Raw genomic sequence first — 12557 nt, forward strand, 5'->3', positions numbered from 1 at the left:
TGACTTCTTATATGTCAAAAGCTCAAGGAAAATTTGATTTCTCAGTTCATCACCCCTTTAAAACATTGCCTACTTATCCATCTACTCTCCACACCACTTATCCTCTCTGGTCATGAGGTTGCTGGAGCCTATCCCACCATTTTGGGCCACCCTGGAAACACCCTGGATCTGGACCGATGGTCAGTCCATCACAGGGCTCACACACAGACAATTTAGTATTGCCAATTTACCTATGCTGCATGTCTTTGAATTGTTAGGGAAACTGGAGTACCTGGAAACCCACAGTGACACACAGTAAGTTATAAACACCATTTAAAAAGGTAAAAGACATATGGAACAGCATTAACAAGAAAACAACAATATTGTTTTTATCATTTATTTCTTTATTTAGAGTTCATGACACACTTTTTACCAAAGCCATTTTACATTATTTAAATCAAATGAAAATAATAATAAAGCATTTCTCAACATACTGTGCATGTTTGTTTTTAGCAATGAATGAACAAGCAGTGTTCATTCATTGCATGGTCTAACATGCAAATAGGCTGGGCACAGAATGCAAAGCAGTATGGAAAAGTGAAAACTGAGTTCTACAAAGTTGATAGTAAACAGTATTTTTCATTGATCGGTCGACTGTACCTATGTTCAAACTCCATGTGATCACCTGTGTGCTTACTTGTTCAATTGTGAACAAGTATCCTATGTAGGCTGAGATTTATGACACAAAACTTCAAGGCAACTAAAATGTGTTTAAAGTATTTTGAATTCATTTTATTTCTCCATCTTCAAAATCAGATAATGTTATAAGACATGGTAAGAGCACTGTATAATGATCACATTTTCAGATAAAATATAGCTAGGATTTTCATTGCTCAACAATCATCACATACTACTTAGTTTGGACGAATTACATCAATGACTGTGATTCGTTTTGGATCCCAAACACAGTGTTGCTCACAAGTGACATATAGTGGAGGGCACCAAGCAGTGTCATGCCCAAAATCATGCCAGGTTTTCTGCAATGGATGACCTTGATAATCAATCTTTTTCACTTTTCCAACGTTAACCTTCACTCTCAGAACACTTCTCTGATGCACAGGTACATGCGCAGGGACATTAAAGGCCTTTTCTACATCTCGGCTGAGGTAGACTCCACGTCCAAGTATGCCATTAGACTGACAAAAGCCATGGGCTTTGATTTTTTCTGCATCCTCCTTAGATGTGCCATAAAACATTGTGTAGTTTTTACCTTCAACTGGATCAACTGGAATAGCATTTTGAAGGCTTGGTGGAATTACATCAATAATAGCGATTCGCTTTGGATCCCACACACAATCTTCTTCAAGACCACTTCTCACCATCCCAGAGTTTGGAGGACACCAGGCAGTGTCGTACCCATGATCATGCCAGGTTTTCTGCAGTGGATGATTTTGTTTATCAATCTTCTTCACTTTCCCAACATCGACCTTCACTCTAATAACAACTCTCTCATGCGGCTTGTCAAGCGGGTATCTGCTGGCCTTGTTAAGATCTCGGCTGAGGTAGACGCCACGTCCCAGCATTCCATCTTGAGATGGCTGAAAGCCAGAGACTTTGATCTGTTCTGCTGCTCTTTCAGTAGTCCCGTGATACATTCGGTATACTGTACCATTCACAGGCTCTGTATTGCTTTGGAGACACGGCACACCTGGATACAAGTCACTCTCTGCCCACATGTTTAAACCTAAAGACAAAAAATAACCGTTTTCATGTTCAAGTTTGGATAACAGTAGAAAGAGGAAGGGAAGTCAATAAGGAGAAATACTTTTGTTTTTGGCACATTATAGAATATTAGAACATTTGTCTAAATAATCACATTCAGGCTTTATCTACTTACCTCTTTAATAACAGATTCAGTCTGAGCAGAGAACAATCGTTTTGGACACACCTTTAACCAATAAGCTGAAGAGGCAGGAAAAAAAGTATCTGAAGCAGAGCAACAGCAGTGTACGGTATTTTTTTTTTTCTCTGATGACATATTTGCACTTAATTTGTCACTGCAGATAGTGCAGATTTGTTCTATGAAATGTAAGCACATACATTTATTTAAACACTTTCTAAGTGTCATATGGGTAAATGAAAATACACTGAATGTGCATTGGGGCACTGAAAATAAGTAACATTTCTTGGCCAGCGTGGCATTCCTGTAAAGAGTATGTCAACATTATGAGTCTTCAGGTGACTGGAGATGGGGTTCAAAGTACAGGTACAGATCGTACAGGTTTGTATGACTCAAGTGTGGACAGAACAATCAGACAATGATTTATTAAAAGTCAAATTCAATAGAATGCTAACAAGTCTAATAAGGATGAGGCTAAACATTGCTGCAGAGACAGGCAAAGTGATACAAATCTGTAGGCACAAATCCTAATTCAGAAAATGGCAGAGAGTAAACTAGATAGAATAACAGGCATGAGAAAAACTTTGAAGAATTATACAGTGATATTGACTAAAAGCATTTTTAATTTTATTAAACACAAAATGTTTTAGGTAACAACAGTTTAACAGTATAAAATATTTTCACTGGTTATTCTGGTATTTTTTAAGCTTTATAATAACCAAAAGCACAAGATATATTTTCAGCAAGACAGAATGGTGCCTTACCTCTGATATCGCTTCTAATGCTGATTGTTTGCCTTTTGAAAGCAGGCATCTAAATACACATCTTTCAGGGCGTGTCCATGATGGAAAATGTTCCACTGAGTTTCAGTTTCTATTATGGATTGCAGCATCACTTTATGTATGAAATTAAACATAGAGCTGTAAATTTGATTGATAATTTTATTTTATGTTTATAACATTAAAAGATATAAAACTGTGGAAGAATTTTTATTTATAAGTATGCTTTTATTAATAGGTTATTATGCTTAGGGAACATGGTATTATGTTGGTATTTTTGCACTGCTTAGAGAGACAGGATGTGGTTAATTTTTCTACTAGGATATCATGTGGTTTCACATGCTTCTCTGCCTTTGCTTGAACAAAGAACAGTTATTGATGTGTAAGATCATTGTATGACAGAAAATAAGAAAAGTGTAATTATCATATGACAGGAGAAAAATACACTCATATAGGAAAATGGTAAACAATGTTCCTAATAAGGTAAAAAAATTATATAGTTAGAGAGATATGAATGTGGGAGAAGCCCTCCCTTCCTTCTCTGCAGCAACTTTGAGTTTCTGTATGACTGTTTGACCTTTTTCTTGCATGAAAATAAAACTTTTGAGAAAGACAACTGGATGTGTTTGTCTCTTATGTGATATTATTTTATTGCCACCTCAAAACTAGTTAAAAAGACTTGGTAAAACTGCGTTGCCTTTTTTGTGTTGACTCTGTGTTGACTCTTGTACAATGTTGATAGGTCTGAAGCAACCCAGGTAATGATGTAACCTATTGTTAGACTTCTATATATATATATATATATATATATATATATATATATATATATATATATATATATATATATATATATATATATATATAAAAACAGGAACTGCACTGATCTCAGTTTTACATTAACTTTATAAAATACTTGAACTGCTGAATTATATAATATGAATATTTGTAGTTAATTCCCTTCAATATTTACATATGATATTGTTTTGTTTTAGATTACGTTTAATTAATATTGCAATGAAAATTAGAACTATATTATTTACCCCATTTTCCTAAGTTTTAAGTTCCTTTTAAGTTTTGTTTCTGATTTACAGGACTGTTTCCTTGGAAATCCCTCACCTTATCAGGAAATATTTACTGTGACAGAAGGTGTTTGAACATAATGAACAATAAATACAACTCTTCTGATATGATTCAAACAGATAAGATTAACACATACAATTATTTATTCACTTTCATATAAAGCTACACAAGAAAAATATCTGTGACTGAGTGTATTTTGAAGAGTAAGCACACAGTGTTGGGTGATCACAGGGAGTTTGGTTAACACAGTAACGTCAATAGGCTACCACCAATACCGCTTACTAACTTTGTGGAACTTTCTCAGTTTTCACTTTTCCATCATGCTGTCACGGTCACAGTCATGTTTCTGTTTGTTTTGGGTTTCATTTCATCACACGTGCTCCTTTGTTCTGTGTTCCCGCCACTCGTCAGTCAGCATGGACATTAACCTAATCATCACAGCAGTCTGTCATTTGAGATAATCGTCTGTGTATTTAAGTTCCTTTCTTTCCTTATCATTGTCGGGTCTCGTATGTTCATTGTGTTGTGTTCTGTTCCTGCCTGGGTCTGTATTTACCCCGTAACAATGTTCAAAGTATATAGAAGGAAGGAGACAGGGTCAGCTTGCTGAGACTTGTGTGTTTATTGGTATTTTTACTCACAAACAAAAGTCACGCTATCAGCGCTTTTAAATCAAAGTCAATTTCTCTGCACAGCAACACTTGCCAGCTCTCCAGAGCTTCCCACAGACGTCCACACGAGTCTTCAGCTTCTCTATCTCACAGCTTCCTGTTTCCAGCTGGCTTTATCCGGTCTGCCCATGCCAATTACTGCTTCCTGTTTCCAGATTGCTTTATCCGGTCTGCCCATGCCAATTACTGCTTCCTGTTTCCAGCTGGCTTTATCCAGTCTCCGCATGCCAATTACTGCAACGAGACACAGGTGTATCCAGCACTTGACCTACTTACTCACCGCTCATTACCTGTTTCTCTCTCCAGCTGCAGACTTTGATGAGCCACGCCCCCCTCGCCACATACCCAATGGATTATCAAGTAAAGACTTATTGATGTGTATCTTCTTCGTCGTGTATTTATACACAACCTAAACGTTACAGAGGACCCAACCTAGAAAAGATAAGTGGCATGTTTTGTTGTTAGTGTTTTCGTTTTAGTTTTTGTGACTACGTGTTTTTGGTTTCATTCCTGCACTATGGACCACTTTGCAGCCATTGAACTGCTATGCCTTGAGCAGAAGGACCGCTCCCTCAAGGCACATTTGGAAGGAGCAGCTGTCCGGGGAAGGTCCTCGAGGGAGTGGGTGCTGCCGGTGTCCTGTGATTCACCACTCACAGTGGACATCGTTGATGACAACACCAGCCCCACTCGCTACCCAATGCCCAGCCATCAACACCCTGACTGCAAAGGTCGGCAGCATGAGCCCCCCGCAGGCCATGAGAGGGTCTTTGCTGCGATGTTTGAGCCAGCGCCAACAAGAGCGACCGAGCAGAACATCACCACGGCACCTGAGCAATGCGGGACTGACAAGGAGTGCGAGCCGGCTGCACCGTCTGTCGCAGAGGGAATACTAGTGGAATACGAGGGTATGGAAGTGAACCCCACCCTCCCGCCACTGAGAGAGTTATTGGCAAGCACTGGAGATATCTGTTTTGATATAGGAGAGGTTAATGTTCTGCCTGCTCTGCTACCGTCTGAATCTGTCTGTTACATATCTAGTTCTCTGGCCCCGCCCAACCTCCCTCTCCCACCACCCCTCTCCCACCACCTCTCTCCCACCACCTCTCTCCCACCACCCCTCTCCCACCACTGCTCTTCCACCACCCCTCTTCCACCACCCCTCTTCCACCACCCCTCTCCCACCACCTCTCTTCCACCACCTCTCTTCCACCACCCCTCTCCCACCACCTCTCTTCCACCACCCCTCTCCCACCACCTCTCTCCCACCACCTCTCTTCCACCACCTCTCTCCCACCACCTCTCTCCCACCACCTCTCTCCCACCACCCCTCTTCCACCACCCCACTTCCACCACCCCTCTCCCACCACCTCTCTTCCACCACCCCTCTCCCACCACCTCTCTTCCACCACCCCTCTCCCACCACCTCTCTTCCACCACCCCTCTCCCACCACCTCTCTACCACCACCCCTCTCCCACCACCTCTCTCCCACCACCTCTCTTCCACCACCCCTCTTCCACCACCCCTCTTCCACCACCCCTCTTCCACCACCCCTCTCCCACGACCTCTCTTCCACCACCCCTCTCCCACCACCTCTCTTCCACCACCCCTCTCCCACCACCTCTCTCCCACCACCTCTCTTCCACCACCCCTCTTCCACCATCCCTCTTCCACCACCCCTCTTCCACCACCTCTCTCCCACCACCCCTCTTCCACCACCTCTCTCCCACCACCTCTTCAAAACTGTTTTGAGATTTTGTAGCACTCTCCAAGCCCCTCTCCAGTCCCCAGCCAAGCCTGTCACCCAGCCATCGCTGTCTCCCATCAGCCCTTCACTTTCTCCTCCGTCTCCTCTCAGTGGTGTGGATCCACCTCAGGAATGCTGGGAGCCACCTCCTCCTGGGCGTGAGGAGCTCGTGGCTCCGCCTCCGACCTCAGAGCACTCCACTCCCCCACGACCGTTCGACCTGACTCCTACACCTCCTTCCACCCTCGTCAGCAGTGACCAATGGGCATTCGGCCTCACTGGGCTCCCTCGGCACGTCGGCTCTGCCTGGGTCAGACATCGCTACGCCTCCGCTGCGGACTTGTGGGGCATCTGCTGCTCTCTGGCCCTCCACCCCTTCTGCTCCGGCTAGCTCCACCCTCCCTCAGGCTCCACCTCCGCACTTGGTAGCTCCAGCTCCACCTCTGCCCTCCGGATCCCTACTTCCACCTCGGGGGGTCGTCGCTGCAGCTCCGTCGCGGTCACCCAGGCCATCGGGGTCCCTTCGCGTCATCGGCTCTCCGGCTGTGCGGTGGGCTTCACTTTCCACGTCATCGTCACCTCCGGCTGTCCCCATGGTGGCGTCATTGACAACATCACCATGGCTCCTCCCTCCTGCGACACCGCCATGGGGCGCAGTCTTGGCTGTGGCCTGGTTCGTGCACCATCATCCTCTGCTCAAGGCACCACCCGGGACTTTTGTGTTCCGGCTCCTCCCGGTCGGCCATCCACCTCCAGAACCACCTCCTGCCCTCCCTTTTAATGTTCCTTTACGGCGCGAGGACGCACCTCGCCAGAGGGGAATGTACTGTTACAGTCACCATAATGTTCTGTTTGTTTTGGTTTTTGTAACGAGGTTAGTAGATGTGGGAAGAAGGAGGCGGGAACCGGTGAACATTCAACAAAACTTTAATCTAAAATAAACAAACAAAACGAAAGTAATGCCGGCAGACCCTCGCGGACGTCTGCCGGCCACACAAACATAATAAAACATAAAATAAAGTCCAGGCCTGGTCCTCTCTCGTCCTCCACGGTCGTCGCTCCTCCTTTTATGCTCCCGGAGCTCCTCCGTGAGAGACTCAAGGCCGGTGTGCCTCCCAGGTGATGCTTGTTATCACTTGCGTCACCGGCCTCGCGCCGTTCCCTCACGGCTCTCGCCCGCCCTGGTCGCCACAGTTTTCATTTCATCACATGTGCTCCTTTGTTCTGTGTTCCCGCCACTCATCAGTCAGCATGGACATTGTAGTGGAAATTTTAAAATGTGCATGTCCAAAAACACTATCAAGGTTGAATTATGTATTCTGAAAATACTGAACCTCTGTTGTATGATTTGTGTGAAACTTTAAGTAAAGAAACCTTTCACCTTTGGGGTCATTATTTTTGGTTGGGAGGCAAGGCAACTGAAAAGGATGACATAAATAAGAAAGCAAGGGTTGTCACATGAAAGGTGGAACAGAGTTTTTTGTGGGCCGAATATGGGTGAGAATTAGGTTTCAACCTTGGAGATTAGGGGTATAAGAGCAACAGAGAAAAGCTGTTATCTATCTGTCACTCTACCAGCTCTCTTAGAGCTTGTATGACTGTCTGATCTTTCTTGCAAGAAATAAAACCTTAAAAGACATTTGGATTGAGTTTGTTTCTTACACAGTGAGTTTGGTGATTTGTTTATTTTTGCCACAACAACATTAACCTAATCATCATAGCTGTCTGTCATTTGAGTTAATCATCTGTGTATTTAAGTTCCTGTCTTTCCGTAGTTCATTGTCAGTCTCGTATGTTTATTGTGGGGTTTTCCTGCCTGGATCTGTACTTATTGATGTGTATCTTCTTCGTCGTGTGTTTGTACACAACCTTCACGTTACACATACTGCTTAGCATTTTGCGCCCAGCCTGTTAGAACATGGATGCATGGTGACATAGTGGTCTTTTTTTTGTCAGATAAATTGGGCATGTCATAGTACTGTAAAATGACAAAGGAGCTCAGGAATGAATTACACTCTCTGCTTGTTTGTGTCCAATGCACACACATTTAAATGAAGAAAGAAAAAATAAAGTCACTTTCCGAGCCATTTCCCCTATCAAAATGGGAAGAATACTGTTGGGTTCACTTTTAATTGGTCTTTTCTTTTTTCTTTACTGTAATACAGTAGTAGAATTAAAGAGTTTATGCAGTTACAGTTTTTCACAATTGCTAAGACACTAAATCCCATTCTCTAAACCAAATTGTCAATAGCCTAAACCAATTTGTCAAACAAATCACTCTTTCTGCAAAACCTAAAACAAGTTTAGGCAGTTAGACACTGCCTAATCTCATGAACTCTTTTTGTGAAACTCTAAACACATTCTCACTCACTAAAACACATTTCGCACTGTGTAAACACAAGAACCAAAAGTTAAGCACAACTACAACACAGCTGTCTTTGTTTACACACAATGACTCAAAATTGTTCACTTATTTCTAATGTTGTGATCAAACCAACTGTATGAAATATAGGCAAGTTCAGAGTGCACAGGTTCTGAATGATAACAATAGATGGAAACAATCTGAAAAGTAGAGGAGGAAGAGTATGTGTAAGAAGAGGATGAGGAGGAGAAAGAGCAAGGTGTGTGGAGACAAGATTGCTGAGGCTGGATCCGGCACACCAGAGGGTTTTTCCCTTTGCCTCGTAATAGACGACATTGCTTGTGATGTGGACGAAGTCCTCAACAATATTCAATAGTATTCCAAAATGTTATTGATCTGACAGCACTGACAAAATAGGATGAGAACTTAGGTCTTTTGTTTTGTCACCACAAATGGTTTTGATCATGTACTATATTGTATTTAGAATATGTTCTGATTTTCAGTGCAAAATGTAACGTTTGGAAAGGCATGGATGTAAATGTTTTCACAATGTGATGAGAAAGAAATATTTTCATCAATGTACAGTACTGTGTTTGTTAATATATTCGTGTACTTTACTCTAAGAATATCTCTGAAAAAATCAAACCCAGACTATATCATTAGAAAAGTATAAAATTTACTTATGTTTAAGATTGAGCACAGTAGTGTGTAAATGAATCAAACAGAATCAGAATGTATGAACCATGTGTGTTCCATACGGTGTCAAAGTGTTTCATTTTGCAAAAGAACTGAGGTGTTCTGCTACTTGTGTGTGTGGAGCTGTGAACTGTGTGTAGTGTTTTGAAAAATGAGGCTTGTTTTTAAAATTGTGCTTAAACAATCGTAAAAAATCGGTAAATTTAAACACGTGTTCAGGGAGAGAGACAAAATAACATATCAGAGAAGTTGGCAGATATGTGGAAAGACCTTGTTTGATGTTGTTCTTCTCATGGCCAAAAAAACTTTCCTCTGATGGTAAAACAAATCCCGAGACTTACTTGTGGTTTGTTCTCTTTATTAAGAATATTCCCAGACAGTCCCAAATATAATTTCTGATTCATATATGGGGTGGAATATATGATTGAAACATTTCCCTCGTTTTTTGTTCTGGGTCTCCCCACCCAATAAGAACATATAAACATGAAACTCTCAGAAAAAGGAATGAATATGAAATAGATTAGACATAAAGTCATAATCTTAAAATGAGGTGCTGAAATTGGCTATATTGGTTATAGACCACAATTCTTTCATGTTTTGAATAACAAGCACATTTATCTTTTGCATCAAATTCTCTGTCTTTTGAACAACATCAACTGAACTAATATTTCTTACAGTTTAGTAACAAACTTGATTTTGAACACAGGCATACAAGTGCAATCTGCAAGCCTGGAAATATTCAAAAATATTACTTATACATAAGAAGTTGTCAGTTTAATGCAGTAATTCATTTGACAAGAAATCTTGTATTCTTAAAAGTCATGAAAAAGAAGCAGCACATTTGCAATTTCTATATTTTATGTTGGGTTTTTCTTTTTAACAATAATAACCATATTGCACCTTTGGGTAAATTACATCAACGATCTGAATCCGACGTGGATCCCAAACACAGTCTTCTTCAAGACCGCTTCTCACCATCCCACAGTTTGGAGGGCACCAGGCAGTGTCGTACCCGTGATCATGCCAGGTTTTCTGCAGTGGATGACCCTGTTGGTCAATCTTCTTCACTCTCCCGACATTGACCATCACTCTAATAACAGCTCTTTCAAGTTCAGGCAAATGAAGCGGGTATCTGCTGGCCTTGTTAAGATCTCGGCTGAGGTAGACCCCACGTCCCAGCATTCCACCTTGAGATGGCCGAAAGCCCCGGCTCATGATCTGCTGTGCAGCGTGTCGAGAGGTCCCATGATACATTAGGTATATTTTACCATTCACAGGCTCCGTGTAGCTTTCGAGACACGGCACACCTGGACACAAGTCATTCTCTGCCCACATGTTTAAATCTAGAGAAAACAAACAAAGCTATTCATCCACTGTTGTTTAAAGAAGTGCAAATGAAGGTTTTAATTTTGAGGATTGTTTAATTTTGAAATCAGAGATTGCTATTGGTGTAAAGTTTAAAGAAATTTGATGCTTACCTCTTGGATGACAAATTTAGACTGTGCAAAAAGCTGCTTAAGAGGTGGGGAATATATCGAAGCCACACCTTCAACAAGATGGAAACCCCCAGATTTTAAGTTTCGTTTCTTTCGTAAAAAGTTATAATCAGAAACAGCTGTCAGAGAGCAGAAGAATGTATTCACCTCAAGTCCTGTTTGGAATTTCACAATTCACCGTTTCTGTCTTACTGGCAACTTTAAAATCTCTTTCAAATGAGTATAGTTGTACAGTTAACTACTACAGTCATAAAGATAACAGTTTAAAGATTGTGAATACAGAAGAAGTGTAATACAGAATGTTTGTCTTGCCAATGATATACTGCACAGCTGCAGATCAAAGGAAGGGATTCATTTCGAAGACATTTCCTGGAAATGATCCTCTGCATGAAAACATAGGCACATGCATCTTTTGAAAAAGCTGTGACCTTGCATTTTTGTGATAAGTAACTGTTGGAAAGGTCCAGCAGAGGTGGATCAGAGCCAGATATACTCATTTTAGGAAGAAATACTTGTGCAGGATGAGCACATTTGTTTTGCATAATTTATTGAGTTTTTATTTTAATTATTATTTACCATGGTACACATATCTAAAAAGCTTCTCTTTCTCTCTCTCACTCTCTCTCTCATTTTTTCTGCACTTTAAAAGACAAATAATTACATTTATTAACTTATACAATTGTCTGCTGATTTTTAATGCACAAAGTTAACACAATAAATGCACAGGTGACAATGTCACTTAGCAAAAAATAGTGCCAAATACCATTTTTTAATCACTTATTTTTTATTTTGCAACAAAGAATACAACATATACTACATGCAAACATTTTAAACAGACAATAAACTAAATATTCTAAGAGGGTTAATACCTGGAATTCTAAACTAAAGTGTATTATAGCGTATTTTATTTTATTTTATAAGTATTACACCATTTAACCCTTGTGCTGTGTTGAAAACCCTATCACACTCGTGGTGTTCCCAGTGAAAAATGACCGGCCTACAAAAAATTGCTTATAAAATCTCTTGTTATGCTGCCTTATCACCAAATATTGGATTCAGTCTTTTTGTCAGCTTGTTTTCTTTCAATTAGGACAGGTTTTGTGTTTATTTTTTAAACTGATTAATCGTAGGCCTTAATAATCTGAGCCTCACTGATTTGAGGATAAAGTTCAAAGAAAGCCATGTAATACTCAAAATAGTTTGTGCCCATGAACGTGTGAATGTGTACAGATACACGAGTATGCATGTATCCACACATGCGGAGGTCTGAGGCCTTTATTTTTGCTTACCCACATGTATATATGTGAACATGAACATGATGAACACACTCCTGAACACTGATTGTTTCTATGATTTTCGACTCCCCCATTCATTTTCAATGAGGCCTACAATCAATCAGTTTCAAAAAAATAGATTGAATACAATATTTGGTGATAAAATAGTGTAACAAGTGATTTCTAAGTTATTTTTGTAAGTCAGTCATTTTTGATCGGGAACACCACAAGTGTGATTTTATGTCTTTTTGAAATAAATAAAAACCAAAATAAAAACATTTCAAAATTCAAAATTCAATTTCCTGCTTAAAATTGACAAAAATTATCCATAAAAAACACTTTTTTTCACTGAGGTACCTACTCTCAGATAAACGAGGCCTACGATTAAACAGATGCAAAAAGAAATACAAAACCAGTCCTAAATAAAAGAAAACAAGCCGACAAAAAGATTGAATCCAATATTTGGTGATAATATCATAATGAGAGATTTATAAGCAATTGTTTGTAAGCTGGTCATTTTTGACCGGGAACACCACAAGTGTGACAAGGTGAAAAACCTTCCCCAAAAAAGT

At 40.6% G+C, this 12557-nt stretch overlaps 1 protein-coding gene across 1 annotated transcript; it reads right to left on the bottom strand.

The window, feature by feature from the left end:
* Positions 1–362: 362 nt before the first annotated feature.
* On the bottom strand, positions 363–10558 carry LOC137012273 (uncharacterized). Its single transcript, XM_067375404.1, has 4 exons — positions 10095–10558; positions 6572–6827; positions 5470–6261; positions 363–1723 (listed from the first exon to the last, which is right to left on the bottom strand). The coding sequence occupies exons 1-4, from the start codon at positions 10548–10550 to the stop codon at positions 894–896; spliced, it is 2334 nt and encodes a 777-aa protein (XP_067231505.1). The 5' UTR covers positions 10551–10558; the 3' UTR covers positions 363–893.
* Between the last annotated feature and the right edge of the window lie 1999 nt (positions 10559–12557).

Source organism: Chanodichthys erythropterus, chromosome 22 (genome assembly GCF_024489055.1).
Source record: "Chanodichthys erythropterus isolate Z2021 chromosome 22, ASM2448905v1, whole genome shotgun sequence".
In the NCBI taxonomy this organism is placed as follows: Eukaryota; Metazoa; Chordata; class Actinopteri; order Cypriniformes; family Xenocyprididae; genus Chanodichthys; species Chanodichthys erythropterus.